Source organism: Mesoplodon densirostris, chromosome 5 (assembly GCF_025265405.1).
Source record: "Mesoplodon densirostris isolate mMesDen1 chromosome 5, mMesDen1 primary haplotype, whole genome shotgun sequence".
Classification (NCBI taxonomy): Eukaryota; Metazoa; Chordata; class Mammalia; order Artiodactyla; family Ziphiidae; genus Mesoplodon; species Mesoplodon densirostris.
Genome location: NC_082665.1, coordinates 19,413,099 through 19,438,575, shown reverse-complemented (window position 1 = coordinate 19,438,575; position 25,477 = coordinate 19,413,099). Strand labels below are relative to the sequence as shown.

Here is a 25,477-nt window from a genome sequence, read left to right as displayed (position 1 = left end):
ACACAAAGCTGGGATTAACTTTTAATTTATATTATTCTGTCAGTATAATGGTTTGCAATAAACTCTGCTAATAAGGTACAGCTTTTAGCTGAACGATTATAAATTGTTCATCTCCATGTTGTTTTTTGTTTGGCCACACCATGCAGCATGAGGGATCTTAGCTCCCTGACCAGGGATGGAACCCATGCCCTCTGCAGTGGAAGCACAGAGTCCAAACCACTGGACCGCCAGGAAATTTCCATGTTGATTTTTAAGCTGCAGGTTTAAATCTGTTATTAAGACTGAATTGCTGTAATATAGTTGACATGCCTTCACTTAATTTTGAAGTAACCTGAATTAATTTATTGACTGAGATTGGGCTGAAAACATCCCAGTAAATCCAAGGGAATGATAATGATGTCATATCAGGCTAATAAACACCATTTAAACAAAAACTAGTTTATAAATATTACTTGTGGATTTTCTTTTATACGTGAAGATTACTTCCTCCTCTTCTGCTTATCCTCCGCTTATATTTGAATTGGGTCTTTACTTCTTGTATACCGTGTCTGCTTAGGCAGATAATTTCAGAATGTCTTACATTTTAACTTTTGTAGGGTCAGCTTTTGAAATACTTCAGTCATGACGAAAAGAGAAGCAGAGGAGCTGATAGAAATCGAGATTGATGGAACTGAGAAGCCAGAGTGCACAGAAGAAAGGTTGGTAGTTTTTGAATTTACCACTTTTAATATTATCAACATGCCTAATTAAGAATCAAGCCAAGTTCTTTTGGGGGCCTTTTTTTTTTTTCAACTCACCTCAGCATTTTGGGGGATAATGTATTACCTTTTTCCTCAGACTTACTGGGTTTGTTGGTTTTGTAGCTGGGAGGAAAAGATAGTTTTATTTTTTATTTTTTATTTTTTGCGGTACACGGGCCTCTCACTGCCGTGGCCTCTCCCGTTGCGGAGCACAGGCTCCGGACGCGCAGGCTCAGCGGCCATGGCTCACGGACCCAGCCGCTCCGCAGCATGTGGGATCTTCCCGGACCGGGGCACGAACCCATGTCCCCTGCATTGGCAGGTGGACTCTCAACCACTGCGCCACCAGGGAAGCCCCCACAGTGTCTTATTTTTAAATAACCTAATCTAAGAAGCAGTACATATATCACTCTCAGTCCTTAGTGCTTTGGTCACACAGTCCAACCTTGGTACAATTCAGGAGGGAACTATAAAAAGGTGTGAATATTAGGAGGTAAGAATCATTTGGGCTGTCTTGGAGACTGACATGCACGTATTTATTTTTATATATACATACATACAAATGGTCCACAAAGTCTGAAGTTTTTACTGTTTGACCCCTTACAGAAAACCTTTGCTGATGTCTCATGTAAGAGATTGGTAGTTACTGTGGTTGATAGTTACTGTTGACCTGGAGAGTAGCTATGTAAAGGGAGCAGTTATAGCTAGCTGTCTAGTTGTAGCAGATTGCTATGCAGAAATTTAGGTCCAGTGATGTGAGATCATCCACACTTTCTCAAGGGAAATTGGTAATCAGATTTTTTATATGTATCTCCCAAGGTTTAAATGGTGGCAACAGAATATTAAAAAATGTTTTAAATGTTGAGCTCATGTAAAATAGGTCTTTAAAAATCTGTGTTAAAGTGACATTTGACTCTTTTAAAGATTATTGTTATGAAAAAAAGAAAAATATAGCCCACTCTTCTATAGCTGAAGAATTAGTAAAAATACTCACTTAGCCAAAAGACCCAATTATTTTACCTTAACAAATAGTAATAATAAGAATATGTTTACTATTATTTTAAAATAATCTTGGTTTTTTCAGTCATGACTGTTCTGTTTTATAAATTTTAAAAGTTTTAGGAATTTAGGCTGAATACATTCAGTGAATATCATGTGTATATTGCATTATAATTGGAATTTATGTGAAAATGGAACTTGACAAATTTTTAAATACATACTGTTTTTGACAACTGCAAATGAGATTTAAACCATATATAAATTAAACATGTCGTGAAACTTGATTGAATTCTAGGTTTATCAATTCAGCAAACTAATCAGTGCCTGTTTTCTTTTTGGCCTCAAATAAGGATTCACAAAAGTTATGTAGAATTACTTACCAGAGATTTTACCCTCAAGGAACTTTGTAGAATTCAAAGTATGAAATAACAATGCAAAAGAGCCCTTAGAGAGTTTTAAAGGAAAATTATAATTTTTTAAGGTGGATCTAGACTGATTATAACCAGTAGTTTTCAGATTAGATTAAATGGAAAATATTTTTGATAACTTATATTTTCATGTCTTATAATTTACATTATTAAATTGTGTTTATCTTGGAAAAAGAAATTGACTAGTAGAGATGGCATACAAGTTTTGAAGAGGCTTTTTTTATATTCCTTTCTGAGCCTAAAATTCTTCAAAATAACTTGGAGATATAGTATAAATGCAAACATTTCCCCATAAATATTGTATATGCAATATTTGTATGTGTATACACACATGCATACATATATGTATGTATATAATGAGGTGTATTTGCAAAGGTGCCTTAAATTTCAAGCTAGCATTTCTCTGTGCGATGTGATTCAGTATTAAGCTTGGCAACACTAGCTGGTGATGAGCCTACCACTGTGACAGGTGTCTGTGCAGAAAGGAGTTTCAAAGGCCAGAAATGTGTTTTGGTGTTGAATTTTGTTTTCACCATATCATTGCATTAATATTCAGGGTAAGAATGTAATTGTTAACCATTATATTCTTTAACACTGGATCCTTTAACATTATATTCTTTAGCATTGTTGAACAAACCTACACTCCAGCTGAATGTGTAAGCCAGGCCATAGACATCAATGAGCCAATAGGCAATTTAAAGAAACTACTAGAACCAAGACTGCAGTGTTCTTTGGATGCTCATGAAATTTGCCTGCAAGATATCCAGGTATTATTTTTTTCTTTTTTGAGATTTGTATTTCAGCATTTACGTCTGCGTTAGAAATGTTTTTTTGTTGGCCTTTTCTCTCTAGCTGTAGTCTTCTTCTCCATTTGACCTATATTATTATAAAATGTAAGCATTTAGAAGTAAAAATTCTTTCAGAAAAATTTCCTCCACTTAAAATTATTTTTAAAAGATTGGGTAATAAGTCAAACATTCTTTTTTTACTTTGACAAATATAAAATGAGAAGTTTAAATGCATTTTAATCAGGGCTCAAAACGTAGAGTAGTGAGAAACACATTGACCTTGGAAGCTGAAGAAGTGTGTCCTCACACCCTGTTTTTAACTAACTTTTAACTTCTTTGTGCATCAGTTTCCTCATCTTTTAGAGATAATTTGACCAAATGATTTTACATTCCCTTCCATCTTTATTTGCTCCAGCAGTAAATTTTGGATAAGGATTTAAATACCAATATATATGTATATTTCTTGGAAATTACTGCAATAGGGTTTTACCTGTGGTAGTATTATAATAACACATTGTGTTTGCAACATATTTATAGTCATGTTTTATGGTATTCTTTCAAGAGAAGGAGTATTTTTGTAATATGTATCAAGGGTAGTTGCCTAGATAGGATTGCTCAAATAGTTTCTCCAGACCTTCCTTGAACATATGATTAAGTACTAGAGGTTTATTCTGTTTTTTAAGACTATTTTATACTAACGTATATTATGTCATCTTTTGGATTGTTGGGTTTGTTCTTTACTCCTCCCCCTCCCTGCCTTATAATATAGCTATTCCATATATTATAGAACTTTTGCCTTAGATTTTTAAAAATTCAAATCATTATATGTCTATTTTTAGATCAGATTTTGATGTAGAATAAGTTGAAATTTTAATGAAATTTTTGAATTTTAGTTACCCTTTTAACTATTTTTTTCAGCAAGTCTAATAAATGTTGGCGGGGGAGGGAAGTTGTTCTTCTAAAGAGAATATAGGTGGCTCTAATATTATTATAATTTTAGGATTTAAGGTTTCACTTCTCTCAACAGTGAGAGGGTAAATTAACATAATCTTTTTGGAAGGTAACTTGGCATTTAGTGTCTGTTAATGTTGAATGTAAAATATCTAGCAGTTTCTCCTCAAGGAATTGTTCTTAAAGAAATGCTCACCTCGGTGAGCAGAGGTGTATATTGCATGGTTGTGCAGAAACTGAAAATATCTCAAATGATCCAAAAATAGGGAATTAGATAAATTCTACAGATTGGAATTCAAGGCAGCCATTAAAAAATGGTGAGCTAGAGCTATATGGGCAGTTTAGATTGAATGAAAAAATATTTGCAAAACATTTCTAAATTATCTCATTTATTCTTCACATCAGTGTTTGAAGTCAGGATATTCTTAAGCATATTCTGCAGATGTAGCAACTGAGATTTAAAGAAAGTAAATAATTTGCCCAATGCATAGCTACAAAGTGATGCATTGGAATGTGAACTGAGGCCTGTGTGACTCTAAAACTCTTCACTTGTTTGAGGCTGACTTTTTAATAAAGTTTTATTGAATAATTCATTGTCACTGGACTTGACCTGTTTTTTTCTCATATGTAAAATTAAGGGGAATCTGGACTCAGTCTCTTACTTGTCTTTTAGCTCTGATATTTGTTGCTGCTCTTATAATACCTGACCTAACCAAAACGAAGGTAACACCTGCAAAGTACCCAGCCTATCATAGTATCTCAATATATATTGGTAGAATAAATGGAAATATGCATAATTTATAGTACCATAGAATTCAGAGCTGGCCTTGCATCTAGGACATTTTGCATTTCTTCCTGTCCCCCTCCCCCTTCTCCTCCTCAAAAAGGATCTGAGGATAGTAACTTCTGTTCTCCATGTCAATTAATGCAAATATACAGTTGGAGTCAGAATGCTTGCTGCTTGTGGTAATGCTTTTGTATTTTCAGATGAGTGCTGACTTCAGAGCTGATGAACAACAGTTGAGTTGCACTTCTCTAAGGGATATGACCTGAGATCAAATATCATGCTTGAGTTTTGTTGCGCCAGCTCTTAACTGAACTAGCTAGAGTGTCCAGTACCTGAGAGCCCTCTTCAGAGTTACACAGGCTTTAGCTTCTAGTAGATAATACCAGTGTCTACTGGAGAGGGGAGGAATCTTGCTATGAGGAGAATTTTTAACAAAATGTCAGGCAGAGACTTTTATTAAGGAGTGAAGCTGCCATGTTTGACCTGTCCGAGTGTAGGGTTACAAAGTTTGTCTTGTCTCTAAGTTAGATGCATAGTCACTTAAGATTTTCGGCTTTATGTGTATGATGTTTTTAATATTAGAAAATATGTACCATGACTACAGTATTGGCTGAATTCTTGGGAATGAGAGTGGGAGGAGCTTTATACCTCCAGCTGTATGATATGCAGACACAGAGATACACATTATTCAAAATAATTATAACAGAAGCCTGTTTTTAAATGGGTGACAAAATGTCTAGAAGTCAGAATTACTTTTTGCCATTTGTGTGAAATGTGTTCAGAAGCACTGATACTGACAGATACTGAAAGGATACAGAATTATGATTAAAGATATTCATAGCTTGGGCTTCCCTGGTGGCGCAGTGGTTGAGAGTCCGCCTGCCGATGCAGGGGACGCGGGTTCGTGCCCCGGTCCGGGAAGATCCCACATGCCGTGGAGCGGCTGGGGCCGTGAGCCATGACCACTGAGCCTGCACGTCAGGAGCCTGTGCTCCGCAACGGGAGAGGCCACAACAGTGAGAGGCCTGCGTACCGCAAAAAAAAAAAAAAAAAAGATATTCATAGCTAGGTCAAGTAGTAAGGTTATAAGTCCTTTAACTTCATTAACTTTATGATCAGAAATTTAGAGTTAACCCTGATCTTAAATGTGTATCATTGGTTACAAGGGAGATATGGCAAGAATTACGTAAATAAATTTATATAAATTGTCCCCACTAATAAAACACCCTTGCTTATTCATGGCAGATAAATAGCATTATCTTCTACTTTAAATACTTTTACAGAAAAAATAGTTGCCTTTTGGCATTATTTAAAATTCTAAACTAGACTCCAGAGCTAGAGAAAACCACCACTTACAATAAATCCTGTCGTTTGTGTTGTCCTTAACTGCTACCACAGTGGTTAAGTTATTTTCAGTTTTGGCAAAGAATTAAATAATAGGACAACTTGAATAATTAAACGTGTTCTTATAACTTAATTAGTATACCTCAGTAATTAAGTCCTGTTTGGCACATCCCTTTATATTAAACAAGATGACTGAGCTAAAATAATCTTAATCATTTTATCCATGTTTAGCTGGATCCAGAACGAAGTTTATTTGACCAAGGAGTAAAGACAGACGGAACTGTACAGCTTAGTGTACAGGTAATTTCTTACCAAGGTAAGTTACTTTTAATGTTGTTATTTAAAAGTTTAGCTCCTGTTTTTCTAATATGGGAACTCAGTTTTATAAGTTTTAGATGGTTATCTAAATTAGTTAATGTGATGTTATAGCCAAATATTCATGCTTTTGATTTAATTGTTTTATCTGTCAGGATGAAGCAGATAGTGTAACACATTCTACCTACTTTAATCAGGAAAGGGTATATTACAGAGTAATAAATAACAGGATCACAGGGAGGGCTGAAAGACTAGATTCTAGTTGACTTTCTAAGAATGCCTCAGCCACGCTGTAGAACTGGACTGCCAAGGAAGCTGCTGCTCTGCCGGGATCTGGAAAATGCCAAATCTGAAAGTCACAACTATAGCTGTCGACTTGGAACCATGCTGCCTTTTCAGTGATTCACATTAGCCAAAAATGTATACCGTGTGCTTGCTTGTCCCCTCTTAACTCATCTCCAAATAGAACGCTCATGGAAGTGATTCTAGAACCTAAATCACATCTGCAACCCTAGCTGCAAGGGCATGTATAGTCTGCAGTTTAGCACAGAGAGAGGAATTTGCAAAGGATGTGATGTGACCCAGTCAGCCATATTCATCACAGTATTTTACTAATCTGTGTAAATACACAAGTTGGAAAATTAGGAAACCATTTTTGGTGGGTTGAATTTTAGTTTTTTTAAATGTGGCTTTTGGGGATTTCTAACCAGAGTTTTAGACTAATTTTCATCTCTGAACATATTGTATTGCTTACAATTATGTTTCACAAACCAAAGTTTTCTTCACATTATGAAAATGGTAATTACCTACTTAATGATCCTTAATTTCCCCAGGATTTACTATTGTTGGGAATAGGAAAGAAAATCAGTCTTTGTTTTTTATCTTTAAAAGTTTAGTGACCTCTCAGTACAGGTGTGTTTAAGAGGAGTTGACTTGATGCAATTTGAATGGAGGATTAGGGGATAATTTTTAGGAAAAACCTTCTTCAAAAATTATAATTTTTTTCCTCATGTATATTTGAAAGAACTGACTTGTTTATACCACCTGATGAGTGCTAGCTGTATATTTTCTTGTAATAATGATTTTCCTGATTGAACTTCAGAATATTGAAATGGAGTTTTGTTTTTTCTTTCAAATAAACTTTGATTAAATTTTTGATATAGATTGTAACTGAATCTGAGCAAACACACCTGATGAGTGCTAGCTGTATATTTTCTTGTAATAATGATTTTCCTGATTGAACTTCAGAATATTGAAAATGAGTTTTGTTTTTTCTTTCAAATACACTTTGATTAAATTTTTGATATAGATTGTAACTGAATCAGCGAGCAAACAGTAGCTGTTAAGTAGTATGATAGTTTTTTAGAGCTGTTATTTTAACATAAGTATCTGAGATTATTTCATAAAGGGCTAGTTTATTCTATTTTGAATATCTTAAGTGTTTGTGTTTTTCTTCATTCAATTGAAAATGAAAATCAGAATTTAATGATGTGAATTTAATGTAACAAACTTAGTGTCTGTTCATTTTTAATACATGTACTTTGTCTTCTAAAAAGAAAAGGAGTCAGTAAATAATTTTTTCAGCTTCTCAGGATAAGTAGCTACTCATTTATACTCTCCATAGTGTAGTTTTAATTTTCTATTCCATTGTGGTACTTCTTTTCCTAATGTTTGTAGGTGGGGTGTGTGTGTGCTTGCGTGCATGCATGTGTGCATATATGCATGGTGGTGGTGGTATTCTTAAATTATTTTAGACTTACAGAAGAGGTGCAAGTATAGTAAAAGAATTCCTGGATATCCTTCACCCAGATTCCCCAAATGTTAACTTTTACTACATTTGCCTTATTCTCTCTCTCCCTCATCCCCACATTATTTTTTTGACCTGGCTAAGAATGAGATGTAGACATTATTCCTTCCTATCTCTAAATACGTTAGTGTGTTTTCCGAAAACAAGAAATTCTTTTGCATGACCACAGTTCAGTTATCAAAATGAGGAAATTAATATTGGTACAATACTGTTATCTAATCTATCAAAGTTCTGTTGAATTGTTGTTTTTATCATTTAATAGAAATCTGTTTAAATTCTCTAGACATAATGCTAAAAATATTTAAAATGGAGCCTTGCTGTACCATTTGAGAACATATAAACTAAACTAAATTTTAATTTGTTAGAGACTTTCATGTTTTCACTTAGATATACTTTTTTTCTTTTTAATCACTGGTAAGGAATTGAACCAAAGCTAAACATCCTGGAAATTGTTAAACCTGCGGAAACAGTTGAAGTAGTTATTGATCCAGATGCCCACCATGCCGAAGCAGAAGCACATCTTGTTGAGGAAGCTCAAGTGATAACTCTTGATGGCACAAAACACATTACAACCATTTCAGATGAAACCTCAGAACAAGTGACGAGATGGGCTGCTGCTCTGGAAGGTTATAGGAAAGAGCAAGAACGTCTTGGGATACCCTATGGTAATAAAATACATAATAATTATGTTGGGTAGAACAATAAGAATTAAGCTTGACATGGAAGACATAATAATTATGTTAGGTAGAGTAATAAGTAAGCTTGACATGGAAGACAGTAGGGTGAGTAAATTATCTATCTTAAATGTAGAATTTTTAGGAAATATATTGATTTTCTGTTTTTGTTTTTGGTTTTTTTGGACTGTAACATATGATGGTGCTGAGAATACAAAGATACAAAGAAAAAATCTGCCCTTAGGGCATTCACAGTGTAGTTGAAGAGAGAGAAGATAAATGAAAAAAGATAATTGCTATAAAGGTAACATGTTTTTAAGCTGTCAATAACTGGTATAAAGAAGCATACTATTAGAATCTCAAAAGGATCATAGTGGTCTGGGGGAAAATTGGGAAAGAGTTTATTATAGACAAGGAAACTGCTAGACATTGCCGACAGGAAATGTTTGTGCAAAGCTGAGAAGTGTGAGTCGTGAGAAGATGCATTGGGTAAGGACTTATTCTGTAGCATTGTAGAACTGTTTTTGATTGATGGAAGTGACAGTTGAAAATGAATGTGGCAGTGGTATATGGCATAAGTTGGAGCAGGTTGTTGGGGTGTGACTAGGTGATAATATTTAGGTTAGCCTAGACCAGGTGATTTCTGTGGGAGCAGAAAGGAGGAGATGAATCAAAATAGTGATGGGACTGAGCAACTGATTGATGGATTGTGTGAGGGTAGAGAGGGGAGATTCAAGTATTGATCTAACTAACTTCTTAAGCTTGGGTGACTAGGCATTAATAATATAAGAATTGGTTACATCTTCATTACATATTTCCTGAGCCGGGCACCATGTTAAATCCTGGGCTTTCAGTAGTACACAGGAAAGATAGTCCATGCCTTCTAAACCTTAGTGGGGAAGGTAGGAAAGTCTGGTATTGGAAAGATTTTTCAAGGGAAAGTGTTGATTGTACTTGATTTTCAAGTAATAGTACAAATTCAACTGGAGGTCACCAGAAAGTAGTTTCAGGTGCACAAAATTTGGACTGGAGATAAAGATGTTATCTGGGACTCAGTCACATTGAATTTGTGTTAAAGTCATACAAGTAGATGCAGTCTCTGACGGAGAGAGATAAAATGGAAGAGAACATAATGCTGGACCTTGTCAACATTTAGGGTTGAGGAACAGGAAGGCGGGGAGACATGGAAAGCTTAACAGATAGAAGGAAAATAAGAACTGTATATAGTGCTGATGAAATTGGGGAAGAGTTTTAGATGGTCACAAGTCTCGACGCTGCTGAGAAAGTCAAAGAATGCTGACTGAGTAATATCTATTACATTTGGTCATTAGAGGCTCATTGGTAGATTTAGATAAAAGCAGCTGCTGAGTTGGAGCGACAAAGCTGAATTATAAGAACTAAATAAACATTGTAGAAATGGAGAAAATTGAGTATTAATTTGGGGGATGGGCAGGTGGGAAGAATGCTGGGGTAATAAATAAATAATATTGAAGGTTCAAGAGTTGGTGGTGACCTGAGTGTATTTGTAGATAAATGGTGTGGAACTAGTGGGAGAAGGAAAGATTAAAGAAGCAAGGATAGGAGTTATTCACTGGAGCATAACAAGATAAAAGAGTCCAGTTTGAAGGATGAGACCTAAGCCATTCCTCAAAGAATAAGCTGTTAAGACCAAGTCTAGTGGCAGTGTGGATCTTTTCATTTGCTGTCAATTTTGGGTTTTTTGTGTAGCATCTCAGTCTGGCCCTGTGCTGCCCAGTGCCGTGGTCACCAGTCCCATGTGAGCACTTGAAATATGCCTGGTCTGAATTGAGATATGCTGTAAGAGTAAAACACCCAGTACAAAAGGAAAAGAATGTAAAATCTTATAAATATTTTACCTAGATTACATGTTGAAATGAAAACATTTGGATGTATTAAGTGAAATTATTATCAAAATGAATTTCATCTGTTTCTTTACCTTTTTAATGTAGCCATTAGAAAATTTTAAAGTAACATAGTGGCCTGCGTTATGTTGGACAGTGCTAATCTAGACAATTTCTGCCTTCAGTACTGGGGAGTTTTCCTTCATTATTATTTTGACAATAACCTTCTGTGTTTCTCTGTTCTTTTTCTAGAACTCCTATCGAATCTCCTGGGTTGATCCTCTACATCTTTTTTCTTCCTTATTTTTCATCTTCATATCTATTTGTACTACTTTCTGCCAAATTTTCTTGTCTTTTTTTTTAATTATATATTATTTATTTATGGCTGTGTTGGGTCTTCGTTGCTGAGCGCGGGCTTTTCTCTAGTTGCGGCGAGTGGGGGCCACTCCTCGTTGCGGTGCACGAGCTTCTCGTTGCAGTGGCTTCTCTTGTTGGTGGAGCACAGGCTCTAGGTGTGTGGGCTTCAATTAGTTGTGGCACACAGGCTCAGTAGTTGTGACTTGCGGGCTCAGTAATTGTGGCACACAGGCTTAGTTGCTCCGCGGCATGTGGGGTCTTCCCGGACCAGGGCTCAAACCTGTGTCCCCTGCACTGGCAGGAGGCTTCTTAACCGCCGCGCCACCAAGGAAGTCCCTTTCTTGTCTTTATATTGCAAACTGATTTTTATTTTCAATTTACAAGGGCTTTTTATTTTGGTTGTTCCCTTTCCATAGCATTCTGATCTTATATTACAGGTATCATGTTTTCTCTCCTCTCTATGTTGATTACAGTGAAGTGGGGGTTTATTATTATTTTTTTTGTTGTTTGCAGTTTGTTATTGCATTATTTCTGCTTCCTCTGGGTTCTGTTTTTCTGTTTATTTTTGGTCGTCTAGTGGTTTCCTTTTAGTCTCTCAAATAATCTGATTATTTTTGACCATCTGTTCATATTTAAGAATGAATAACTTTAAAGCTAATTAGTTTGAAGTCTGGAAGGGGTTTGTTGACTATGCTGGTAAAATGGGGTGTTGGTCCTTTTATTAAAAGATTTTCAAGTGTCAGCACGTATAGATCTTTTTCCTGGGTCTCCCAACTTCTCTGGAAAATTGGCCAGACACCTGTCAGGAGTAGAAGGTTGGGGTGAGGATTTAGGGTTGATGTGTGTGTGTGAATGTTGCATTCTGGAAGTGGAAAGGGAAGTGGAGTGGGTGGAAAGGGTCTCACTCTTCGGTTTGTAGACCGGTCTAAAGTGTTCCTGGTGCCTACGTGGTGGGGAGATGCTTCCATTTCTGTCATTTCCCACTCATGTTCCTGTGAGTTTACATCTTTCAGAAGTTTCTTTACTGTCATTTTACTAAGGACTTAGAGAAAAGAGGCAGGGAGAACATGCATGGCAATTAGTTATGTTAAACTAGAAGACCTGATATTATTTAAGAAAACAAGGTGGACTAACTATTTTCCCCTAACATTTTTTTTTTTTTTTTGCGGTACACGGGCCTCTCACTGTTGTGGCCTCTCCTGCTGTGGAGCACAGGCTCCGGACGCGCAGGCTCAGCGGCCATGGCTCACTGGCCCAGCCGCTCCGCGGCATGTGGGATCTTCCCAGACTGGGGCACGAACCCGTGTTCCCTGCATCGGCAGGCGGACTCCCAACCACTGCGCCACCAGGGAAGCCCTCCCCTAACTTTTTGATCCTGATACTTTTTTGTTCATGTTTACATAAAATGTGCTTACTTGAACTTTGAAGTGTGTTTCAGGATAGCTTTTCTAACTTTCCAGAACTCCTGTTTGTTGTTTTTGAGTAGTATTACAGGATAGAGCCTCATGCTTTTTCAGTTCCTGTCTGTTCCTTGACTTCACTTTTATCTGGACCTCCTCTTTCCCTTTTCCTTTCCTTTGTGTTTCGATGCTACTCAATTTCAGTTCCACTCCCACCAGTTTCTCCTTATTGTGGTCTTCTTTTCTGGAAGTGATCCTTGGCTTAGTTTGAAAATTCCACAGGTGCTTCACTGCTCCATCCCCTTTAAAGCTGACCATGGACCTTTGTATTCCTCTGCTATTGAGTTGGGCAAAACTGTGCTTTCAAAGAATACTTCCTGGCTGTGTTCAGTTTTTCACATGCTCAGGATGGAGAGTGAGGTGTTCCTTTGCTTCCCTCTGCTTTCTCCTGCACAGATGCTGATACCATACATGTCTTGTGACTGTTAGTGCTTTGTCTTCACCTGCATGTATTTTGGGTTCCATGGGGATATCATGTCACCTGGTTTAATTGTAAATGTCCATGGATTTTTGGTTTTGATCTCTAGTTGCTTTTAGTGGTGGGTTTTGTTTTGCTTTATGTGTGCATTCAGAGAAATTTTAAAACTTTGCTGCCATCTTCTTAGAATCTTCCTTCCTTAACTTCCTTGTGAAAAAAAATCAAATAAAAAATCAATTCTGTGGCTTTCAATCTTGTATTATGTTTGATTCATTTTTACTGTAAATTGGCTCTTGATAGGTAGTACCTAAGTGTTATTTTTCCTCACTTATTTTCTTATTGAATAGCATGCATCTTGGGGGCATATAATCAATACCATTTGGATAGATTACCTTCTCCGTGCAGAAATACCTATACCAAAATTAATTCAGCTAGTATTTATTAAAATTCTGTGAGTAGAAATTCCGTTATGTGTCAGGGATACAATCATGAACTGTTTACACATGTTGGCCATCTTTTTTATTTGTGAATTCATTCAATAGTAAAAAATGATGAAGAAAATGAAACTATTTGGATTCACCTTTTATAGATTTAACAAATGTACGCACAAAGCGCCGTGGTAAGCTCTGAAGATTCAGTGGTTTACAAGACACAGTCCTTATATTTAAGACCTCAAGGTTTTATAGGGGTAGACAGCTGAGTAGACATGCAATTAGCGTGTTGTATTGTAAGTGCCACCATAAGGGTAAGTGCAGGAACAACTGACTTTTTACAAGAAGTAAAAGTGAGGAAAGATTACCTTCATATTTTGGAGAATATGTCTCCCCAGAAACCCCTTATAGTTTTATTTTTTCAGTGCATCAAATCATACACTACTACAAAATAATTTTTAAAAACTTGTTTAATTTACTCCATTTCCTACAAGGTAATCATATATTTTATTCTTCCATTTGGCCCACTGGAGAGCAGTTTTGCATTTTGTTTTTCTTGGTAAAATTCCAGACTAACTGATGTAGAAATAGGTGAATCCATCAAAAATTTAGATTAAGAAATTGAAAAGGAGCTAAGGAGAAAATAGAGCATAAGAATCTTTTTTATTTCATATAATGAGTTTATTTACTTCACTTACTTGTAAAAAAAAGAAACCTGTCTGGATTTTATCTGCGTGTTTGTGTGTGTGTGTGTTGACAAGTTAACTGTAAATTTATGTAATATCTAAGATGCAACTAGGCCAATGGTAATATTTTTCTCTTTAGATCCCATACAGTGGTCCACAGACCAAGTCCTGCATTGGGTGGTTTGGGTAATGAAGGAATTCAGCATGACCGATATAGACCTCACTACGCTGAACATTTCTGGAAGAGAACTCTGTAGTCTCAACCAAGAAGATTTTTTTCAGCGGGTTCCTCGGGGAGAAATCCTCTGGAGTCATCTGGAACTTCTTCGAAAATGTATAAAATTGAAATTATTGTCTATTTGCCTTGTAGCTTAAGTTTAGTTTTATTTCTTTATAACTTTGTTTTCATCTAAATTGTTCATTGATAATAGCAATAATAATTAACATCTGTTAATTGTGCTGAAAGCACAATTGTGCTGAGAGCTTTATATGTATTATCTCATTTGATCTCGTACTAATGCCACAGATCATTACTTTCCTTATCTCTTCAGATACGAATCTGAGGCTTAGAGAGCCCCTACAAGGTTATACAACCTAAGGTGAGGCAGAGACAGGATCCAAACCCAGGCAGACTAACCCTAGAATCCAAGTTCTGAAGTAACATTCTATGCCCTGCATTTAGCTCTGTTCATATATTCTAGTTGTTGACTTCTGTTTCATCAGTCAGTTCTGTCCTTTATGCTCATCTTCTAGAAATTTAAGATTATTTGTTCACAGATGGCTTCCCTTTCATTCCCTTCATTATTGGGATTAAATCTTTTAAAATGTATTTTAATTGAATGGGATCTTAAGGGAGAAAGGGGAAGTGTAAGTATGCAACACACCATCTTGAATTGGAAGCCACTGGTTATAGTGTTATCATGTTGCTTGACAGACATTATTATTATGATTTTGGCTGTCCAACAAAAAGAGCTCAAATAAATGTAAATGATTTTGCTTGAATTTTAATCCATCTTATATATCAGTGACTGTTAAAATATCTTAGCAGTAACCCATTCACTGACACTGTTAAATAAATCAGGAATGCTAGCCAAACCCATATAGTTTTCAGAATGTGTGAATAGGACACTCTGACTTTGTTTTATAATGGTTATGGATGAAAATGTAACTGGTAGCGTTTCATCCTACTGTGTACCCAGTAAGGGGACAGATCTGGTAGAGGGATTTTTCACAGTCATTTAATGCTTAGGGTTTTCATTTGCTGTTGATTCAAGAAATGAGCTCTGCAGAGAAGCTTTCCTTCATTGTTTTTATTGGTAATGCCTCTCTTGTGTTGGTTCTCTTAAACATTAGGAGGAAAAAATATTTAAAATTACATTCATTATATTTACAGGGTTTATTTCCAATTTCAGTTCCTATTAGATAAATAAGTTGAATGTTCTGGTTGGAAGTTTATCCTTAGCTTCACAGGTTTTCTTCCCTGCAGAGCTTTTCAGCTGAGTAAGGTAAATTCTGAATTGTTTCAGGTTTTTAACATGTAAGTTATGTTTACAGAAACATTTTCTTGTAGGGACTCTCGAGAATAGAACAAGGACAGTGTTTAGACTACAGTTTAGTTTTTCTCCAATTCATGGTTTTCGCTCTGTCTCCCGGGTCAGCACTTTTTGGTTGTTTCTCTCTGGTTCTCCCAGTGCTTCTCAAATGTTAAAGCTCATTCGGAGACTTTTCCTAGTACAGTGGGCAGAGAAATCTTGTGTATCTTTCCATCTCTTTGCAGTCAGTAGTAGAATGGGTCTTCTTCAGAAGAGCTCTGCTCTGGAATTGTTTTGTTTTCAAAAGTAACAAAGCCCCAGAGCCTAGATGAGTATCTTAGGGAATTCCTTGCTTATCTGGCCGTGGTTCTTTGCCTGGTGAGGAAATCCCATCTGGTTTGGGAATCTAATTCTCAGAATCTGGGAATGGATAGGGTGATGTGTAAGGCTATTTCTGGCAGACTTTCTGTAATTCACAAGCCTTACCTCTCAGAACAGGCTCCTTTGGGCACAGTCTAGTTCTCTGGCCCCTCCTGTAGAGTGAAGTCTACAGCATATTTCTGAAAGGCATTTGTTAACCCAGCATTTATTATCTTTTCCTCAATGATCTATCAAGGAGACACAGTACTGAACAGATAGAGCTCCATCTTTACATATTTGTGTTAGTTTTCCCACCCGAGCCACCAGCTTCCTGCAGCTTCCCTTCTGGTGAAACTTCATCGAAGAAGTCCTACAATACATGGGGAAGATAATTAGGAAATGTTCCAGTAGTACCAGCTCTATGATGTCCTTCTTCGTGTGAATATGTCTTCTGCCACCAAAGGCACAAAGCTCTCAGTTTGCTGAGGGTGTTATTTAGAAAAAAGAATTGCCTTATGCCTTTAGTGTCCAAAGTTTCTTCATAAAATGCCTCCATATGCTCAGAGCTTTGCCCCTTAGGGCTCTGCTTCCTTCATGCATGACCAGGATTTGAGGGCTATAGAGGAATATGATAATTAGAGTGCCTGTATGGTCTTGGACCAGGCTTTCCAAAGCCCCTCTCTTTCTTTGTTCTGCCTTGTTATCTTGAGAATTCCCAGGAAACAAACCAAACTCCACTCTGAAAAGCAGGGCTGAGAAGCTGATCTTACAGATCAGGAATGCCTGTGCTGTGTGGTGGTGACTCTGTTTCGCCTCTTTTTGGTCTAGGGCACTGTGTTTATTTACAGTCACGAATGGAACAATTTCATTCCAATAGCACTTTGCCTTTTCAAGTTACTTTTATAAAATCTGAGGGAAAATATACCACAAATATAAAGCATGCATTTTTCTTCAAGAGGGACAGTGGTTCTTGGGGAGAATGCTCAGAACTAGGAATGTGGATAAAAGAATAGTGTCTTCAATTTACTGAAAAGTTAACTATGTTTCAGGCATTGTGCTTCTTAAAAATATTTTCCTTTAATCCTTACAACCACCTCATACAGTGGTAGGTGGGGGTATCTCATTTCAATATGAAGAAATCAGTGGTGAAGTTGGTTGAATAATTTACCACACCCACAAAGCCAGTAAGTGAGTGCTAAGATCAGAACCCAAATCTGAGGCTAGTTCCATGTAATTGTTTACACTCCCAAACTCAGGACCCCCAAAGAAAGCTCCCATCTGAGAAGTAGGATTCAGATCTCTTTTTAGTTTCCCAGTCCTCTCCAGCTCTGTGTCTTTAGTTGGATCCTGGCGTGGCATCCTAAGTAGAAGTGTGTTGGGAGCCCAGGCCCCAGGACTCACTCAGTACACAGATGACTGCTGGTAGGTGCAATTTCAGTTCAAGAGAGAAGCATCCAGTCTATGATGGGCACTAAATAGGCTGAAGGAATATAGACTGGGAAGTGTAACTCTTGTCTGAGAGGAAAATAATAGCATTTAAGTAGGGAATAGCAACAGATGAGTAATGAATGGTCCTCCAAAGGGTTACTAGGACCTTCTACACTGTAACTCATGTCGAGAGCTGTATTTATAGACATGTTAAATTATTTAGTTCAGTTGTGACACTGAGGACAGCTACAATTCCACTGAAAATTTGGCTGTCTTTAAGAAGAAGCATTCTAAAGTTAAAGCCGTTTTATTAAAAAATGAATGTTAGATAAGTAAATTATGATACTCTTCTCATACCATCTTGAAGAGAAAGAGCCTTTTTGATGAAGAAAGTGTATCTAAATAATTTCATTGTGATCTATATTCTCATCTTTGATCTGATCTTGAAGATTTCCTATTTTACATAAAACATAGATAAATAGATTTAGAATAGGTATTTACATTTAGAAAACCCTGGTTCTCTGAATAACTTTTCTGAACATGAAAAGAATTTGGAACTTTCCTTCTGCTGCTTCTCTTAAAAATATCTTTTCCCTGTAAAATGACTATCAAGGATCTTTTTAGGTTATTATGCCAGTAAGTTTCAATTGTTTGATGTTTTGCTCTTTTGTTTGCTTGGTTTTTGTTTTAGTTGTGGAGTTTTTTGTTTTTTGTTTCTTTATTAAGCTGAATTTTACTGGATTGGAGTTTGCATTTCTGGTTTAAGTGAAAACAAAAACTTTTTATGTGTGTTCTTCAGATGTATTGGCAAGCCAGGAACAACAGATGAATGAGATAGTTACAATTGATCAACGTGAGTATTCATGTGCCCATAATATGTGGCCCATTTATCAATAAGAAACGTTTTCTTTATTAGTACTGCAAGGTAGTAAAAAAAACTAATTTTTAAATTTCCTATGAAGTATTTTAGATATACAAAGAAATAATAAAGTATAACCAACATCTGTGTATACCATAAGAGATAAAACTTTGTATATCAGGTTTACCTGTTGTAGATCCCACTTTAAATGACTATCCTGAACTTGATGTTTATTATTCTATGCATATTTTATCTTTTTACCAACTTAAGTAACCATAAACACTTTAGGGCATTGTTGTATACATGTCTAAACTTCTGGGGAAAAATGGTGATATACTGTGCATATCCTTTTGTAACTTGCTTTTTTGTTTAACATTTATGAGACCCATGTTGATACATGTAGCTCAATTTTATTTTCACTGCTATATATTATTTTTAAAACTTTGTGAACATCATTGAATGAATATTTTAAGAATGCTTGTGAGATTCTCTAGTTGTAATATCATGGGGTTTCTACCCTTTCAACCTTACTAGGTAAGACCAAAGTTTTTCTCAAAGGGGGTATGTTTGTACTCTTATCAGCGGTGGAACGTGAATTTTCATTTGTCCACATTCTCCAAAATTTGATAAACCATTTTTTATGAACAAATAATTTAAAAAATAGATTTTTAAAATAACTTTAATGTATCACTAGATCTATCACATCAATAAGTTTTTCCAAAATAAGGAGACCAACTTTTATTCGCTGTGTTAAGATTCACAAACTGTAATACAGACATTATACCTTATCCTCTGAACTTGTGCTGAGGTAATTAGAGGGGCGTTAGTTAAACTAATTGCATTTTATTTCTTTCAGTAATTTTTTTCACTGTATTGGAAGGAGAAAAAATATTTTTTTCCTTGTCTTGCTTTGCAGCCGTGCAAATTATTCCAGCATCAGTGCAGTCTGCTACACCAACAGCCATTAAAGCTATAAATAGTAGTGCAAAGGCAGCTAAAGTACAAAGAGCTCCAAGGATTTCAGGAGAAGACAGAAGTTCACCTGGGAACAGAACAGGTATTTTTGCATTATCATCTGGTATTTATAAAATTTGTCGAATTATGTATATTTCGTTTTATTTCACAGTATGAAAATGTGAATATGGACTGTTTCTCTGGCAATACTTAGACAGCATTTGTAAAAAAAAAAAAATTGTGTTTTTAGTGTGGCTGAGGTATGCACCAGAAGACCTGTGTTGTCTTTTGCCTTCTGTTAATCCATAGCATTGTGGTCAATGGTTGTCATTCTTGTCAATTTTTAGGAAACAACGGCCAAATCCAACTGTGGCAGTTTTTGCTAGAACTTCTTACTGACAAGGATGCTCGAGACTGCATTTCTTGGGTTGGTGATGAAGGAGAATTTAAGCTAAATCAGCCCGAACTGGTTGCACAAAAATGGGGACAACGTAAAAATAAACCTACAATGAACTATGAGAAACTTAGTCGTGCATTAAGGTAAGAATTTATTACTTTTCTTTAAGTATCAAACCTTTCTAAAAAATAGCTTCTTATTCTAGTGTAAACACTTATGTAATGATGTTAAAATACTTGTTTATAAAATGTTTTCTTTATATAAATAAAACTAAAAATTTTCACATTTATGTTAAAAATAACTTCTTAAAAAGATTTTTAGTAATAATTTGAGGTACATAGAGTTTTTTAAAAGATGATTCTAAGATTATTTGTTTTTATCTGATTTAAAAGCATGTACTATGTTTAAAACCAACGTATTTAATCTTTGAGGTTTCTGTTATTTACATAACAGAGATGCTATCATTTGGTATAGGTGAACTGAATGAGTGTAAATTCTAGCAAATACGTAGATATTGTCAATTTTTATAATTAGATGCAAAATGTCAACCCATATCCCTGTTTTTCCTTCCCCCACAATATGCCTAAATCTGAATATCCAAACTTTACATCAGTTGAGTTGGAGTAGAATAATTATTTATAATTTCTCGTAAGTGGTATGAAAGTTTTTGACATAATTACTGTCATAAATTATGCTTACTACAGCGATAGAAATTCAGTATGTGCACTTAAGTATCTGAGAAGTAGAATATATAGGAATTATGTCTATGTTTTTGGAAGAGTAAATTTGGTAAAGCAATTCTGCAGTTTACCTCTGTATTCCTAAATAACATGATTTTACTGCTACTTCATGTTTCACTAGAGCATTGTTTGTGAATTTCACAGAGATTACGATTTACCTCTCATCATTAACACACACACCCTTCCCATCCCTTCATCCAAGTGTAATTATATAATTATGTGGAAGTGTTGGTTAGATCAGTATTCATTGTTACAAGATCATGGCATGTAAGTACTATTACATAGTTTATCATGATTATTTTTCTTTTCCAAAATGACCATTTGTTTTCCTTAGCATACGTAAGTAACTACAGTGCTTTATTTTCAATGTACTTATCACTTATTCAGTCTCAAACACTTTGCCAACTATCTAAAGATCCTTTCTGTATAATCAGTTTTGACAGTTGATGTGATTGTGTACATACAAGTCCCCTCAAAATTACAGATGAATTATTAGAATTAATAATCAAGATGTCACTTCTCCCCAGATTGGTCTTTCAATGCAGTAACCACCTGAATAAATGTTTTCATAGAACTTGACAAGATAATTGTAAAATTTATATAGGAATATCAGGTATCACGATAACCAGGACACCTGAAGAAGATTAATTTAACAAGGTGGGAAGACTTGCTCTACAGGATATTGAGACTCATTGTAAAGCTACAGCAACAGTAAGACAGTGTGCTATTTGCTTAGGACAGACAAATAGAACAAGGATTAGAGTAGATAGCCCAAATAGAACCAAGAATATAGGAACATTTGATTTAAAGATGGCAGTGGGGAAAAGACCTACTTTTCAATCAGTAGTGCTGGGACAGTTGACTATCCATATTGACCCCTTCCTCATAGCATACTAAAAATCAATTCTATGTCACTTGTAGCTCTAAATGTGAAAGTAAAATAGGGAGGCATCTAGAAATACCTACTTGACTTCAGTGGATGAGGAAAGACATTAACAGAGCCAAAAGCACTAACATAATGGAAAAGATCAATAAATTGGACTACATTTAAATTTAAAACTTCCGGTCATCAGAAACCATCATTAGGAGGGAGAAAGTCAAGCCACACATATCTGACATAAGACTCTTACCTGGAATATCTAAAGAAGTCTTACAAATCCATAGGAAAATTAGGAAAAATGGGCAAGAAACTTAAGCAGACACATTAGACTAGAGATTGTCCAAATGGCCAATGAACATATGCAGTGGTTCACAACCTCATTAGTAATCAGGGAAATGTATTTTATTGATTGATTGATTGATTGATTGATTGATTGGCTGTGTTGGGTCTTTGTTGCTGTGCGTGGGCTTTCTCTAGTTGTGGCGAGCAGGGGCTACTCTTCGTTGCGGTGCACGGGCTTCTCATTGCAGTGGCTTCTCTTGTTGCAGAGCACGGGCTCTAGGTGCGCAAGCTTCAGTAGTTGAGGCACACGGGCTTAGTTGCTCCGTAGCATGTGGGATCTTCCCGGACCAGGGCTTGAACCCGTGTCCCCTGCGTTGGCAGGTGGATTCTTAACCACTGTTCCACCGGGGAAGTCCAGGGAAGTGTATTTTAAAACCACAATAAAATGGTACAGTGCACACCCCAGAGTGGCTAAAATTAAAATAATTGCTTGTACCAAGTATTGGTGAGGATATGGAGCAGTGGGAATGCTTCTACACTTTTGGTAGGAATGTAAACTGTGACCGATAACCCAGCAGTTTGTCTTCTAAGGGTGTACCAGACAAAAATGTACATATATGTTCACATGCATGCTTATAACAGCATTATTTATAACATCCCCAAACCAGAAACCACCCAAATATCTATCAACAGTAGAGTGAATAAATAAACTAATATACAAGGGAATACTGTGTATCCATTAAAAATGCACTGATATGGGTGAATGTCACAAGCATAACGTTCAGTGAAAAAAATCCAGACCCAAAAGAGTATATACTGGATTTATATAGTAGAGTATAAAAAAACCCAGCAAGACTAAATTACAGCATTTATGGATGATGTTTGGGTGATAAGACTATAAAAAGAAGCAACGGAATTATTATCATGAAACAGGATTGTGTAACCTTTTAGAGCAAGGGAGGGGTGATGATGGGGAGGCGCCGCAGAGGAGCTCTAGGGTGCTGACAGTGCTCTGTGTCCTGACCTGAGTCATAGTTAACAGGTGACTGTCCGCTTTGTAATAAATCACTGAGCTGTTCGCTTTTGTGTCCTTCCTGTTTGTGTAATATATTTCCCAATTTAAAAGTTTTTTAAAAATACAAGTTAAAAAAAGGGGTGGGGAGAAAAGAAATCATATCCATGAAAATACAGGCATCGAGGCTTCCCTGGTAGCACAGTGGTTAAGAATCCACCTGCCAATACAGGGGACATGGGTTCGAGCCCTGGTCCGGGAAGATCCCACATGCCACAGAACGGCTAAGTCTGTGTGCCACAACTACTGAGCCCATGTGCCACAACTACTGAAGCCCACGCACCTAGACCCCGTGCTTCCCAACAAGAGAAGCCACCTTAATGAGAGGCCTGCACACCGCAATGAAGAGTAGCTCTGCTCGCTGCAACTAAAAAGCCTGTGCGCAGCAACGAAGACCCAATGCAGCCATAAATGAATGAATGAATGAATGAATAAAAATACAGGCATTGTGTACCTTTCTACTTTCTTCATTTTAGGGGGGCAACAAATGCAGTGGGTGCTGTTATATGTGGTCGTATGACGCATCTACTAGACTGGAGGAAGTATTAAGTAAAATTAAGTGTTAATTTAAATGAGAATGTATATGTATGACATTTTATAACCTCTTACCAAGAAACATACGATTATACCAACTCCAGTTTTGTTTTAGAAATGTAAAACCACTTTCCTTCTTTTCCTTTTTTCCCAAGTGTCTTATTTGTTACAGCCTTTCATATTATGTAGAAATTTTCTTAAGAAATTGAAATGCCTACAGCATTTTAACTGGATGACAAGCATTGCTGGTTTGTGGGCTGAGATCTAAATTCTGTATTAATGTAATTGACAAAAAAGGAGACAGGAGACTATGCCCAGTGTGTTATATCTCTTACTGGGAAAGTGAACATAACCATTATACTTTAGCTGTTCTAGAATTAGGGAAAGATGACATAATTTCCTGCATGTAGTCTTTTCATTAATGGATTTTTGGTTAAACTGAGTGATTTTTATAATAAAATACTGCTAAATGTGATAGTTTATACCACTGGTACTTTTGCAAATAGTTGTTTCTTTTGTAACAGCTCTTCATCAAATGGCACAAATGGGCAGTGCAGTTTTAAAATAAAGGCTCCAAAATCTGCCAGCCCAGAAAAGTTTTGACTTACCTTTTTTTTTCCCTATTATTGGAATTGGCAGTGCATAGGGGTAAATAAAGTCTGTTTTCCAAAGTAAGTATAAATCCAACTGTTCTATATCCATAGAAAACAGCAGTAGACCAGACTTCTAGAGTGATTTCCCCAAATGTACCTGTGTAGGTTTAGAAACATTGTTTCTTTATGATGTCCTCTTTTATGTTTTTCTGTATCCTCTTTTTTTTTTTTTTAAGCGCTTTTGCTTACTCTTTTGAGGCTCCCTATTGGTTTGGAGAATTTCTCTGTAAGGGGAGAGCCTTTACATATTAAAATGATAAAGATGAAAGCATAGCTACATAATAAAGGATTTTGTACAAGAAAGAGAGGAAATGGACATTCCAACAATCCAAAGAATATGTGTATTAAATTTTTATTCATATTATATGAATAAAGCTATATATCAATATAGCTTCTATTTCTAGAGGGCTATATGTGGCAGTCATTGTGTGCTAAGCACTTTACAAATCCTTTTAATCCTTTTAATCTTCAACAGTTCTATTAGTGTTAATACTGTTTTTAATGTCATTTTATAAATGAGGAATAAAAGCTTAGAGAAAATGTGCCTTTCCTGTGGTCACAAAGGGTAATAAGTTGAGATGTTAGGTTTTGCATCTCGGCGTTCTGATTCAGAGCCCTTATTCTTAGGCTCTATTACTGCTCCCAAGGTTTTTTGTTTTGCTTAGTAATCTTTATTTTTAAATCAGTGTTTCATCGTAATTTTTGAAAATATGTTTTGAAGATTTAGTACATAAAATTTTAGTGCTTAGCATTGAAATTTTAGTTAATAATGTTCTGAAGTTTCCTTGTATAATAACATTAAAAATTTTATATAAACTCAGTGTTAATTGCTATTGTGGTAGATAAACTACTAGGCTTCTTCTTATGGAATAATCTGTGAAATATTGTAAGAAGTCCAAATTTTAAATTTTTATTTATTTATTTATTTACATCTTTATTGGAGTATAATTGCTGTACAATGGTGTGTTAGTTTCTGCTGTATAACAAAGTGAATCAGCCATTCATAAACGTATATCCCCATATCTCCTCCCTCTTGCATCTCCCTCCTACCCTCCCTATCCCACTCCTCTAGGTGGTCACAAAGCACTGAGCTGATCTCCCTGTGCTATGCATCTGCTTCCCATTAGCTGTTTTACATTTGGTAGTGTATATATGTCCATGCCACTCTGTCACTTCGTCCCAGCTTACTTTTCCCCCTCCCCGTGTCCTCAAGTTCATTCTCTACGTCTGCATCTTTACTCCTGTCCTTGCCCTAGGTTCTTCAGAACCATTTTTTCTTTTAGATTCCATATATATGTGTTAGCATATGGTATTTGTTTTACTCTTTCTGACTTACTTCACTCTGTATGACAGTCTCTAGGTCCATCCACCTCACTACAAATAACTCAATTTCGTTTCTTTTTATGGCTGAGTAATATTCCATTGTATATATATGCCACATCTTCTTTATCCATTCATCTGTCGATGGACACTTCCATGTCCTGGCTATTGTAAATAGAGCTGCAGTGAACATTGTGGTACATGAGTCTGTTTGATTTATGGTTTTCTCAGGGTATATGCCCAGTAGTGGGATTGCTGGGTCGTATGGTAGTTCTATTTCAAATTTTATTTTCTGTTTTGTTTGTTTTGTTTTTGGCCACACCACATGGCCTGTGGGATCTTAGTTCCGCAACCAGGGATCGAACCCGGGTCCATGGTAGTGAAAGACCACGTCCTAATCACTGGACCACCAGGGAATT

At 36.1% G+C, this 25,477-nt stretch overlaps 1 protein-coding gene across 2 annotated transcripts in view; it reads left to right on the top strand.

The window, feature by feature from the left end:
• GABPA (GA binding protein transcription factor subunit alpha) overlaps nt 1-25,477 on the top strand; it is a 33,588-nt gene that overhangs the window by 6,979 nt on the left and 1,132 nt on the right. For both annotated transcript variants that reach the window (XM_060098601.1, XM_060098600.1), the window contains exons 2-9: nt 597-698; nt 2,790-2,934; nt 6,269-6,353; nt 8,579-8,824; nt 14,187-14,381; nt 18,167-18,220; nt 19,143-19,283; nt 19,528-19,720. In XM_060098601.1, coding sequence (XP_059954584.1) covers nt 622-698; nt 2,790-2,934; nt 6,269-6,353; nt 8,579-8,824; nt 14,187-14,381; nt 18,167-18,220; nt 19,143-19,283; nt 19,528-19,720 — 1,136 coding nt within the window. In that variant the 5' untranslated portion in view covers nt 597-621. The remainder of the gene's footprint in view (nt 1-596; nt 699-2,789; nt 2,935-6,268; nt 6,354-8,578; nt 8,825-14,186; nt 14,382-18,166; nt 18,221-19,142; nt 19,284-19,527; nt 19,721-25,477) is intronic.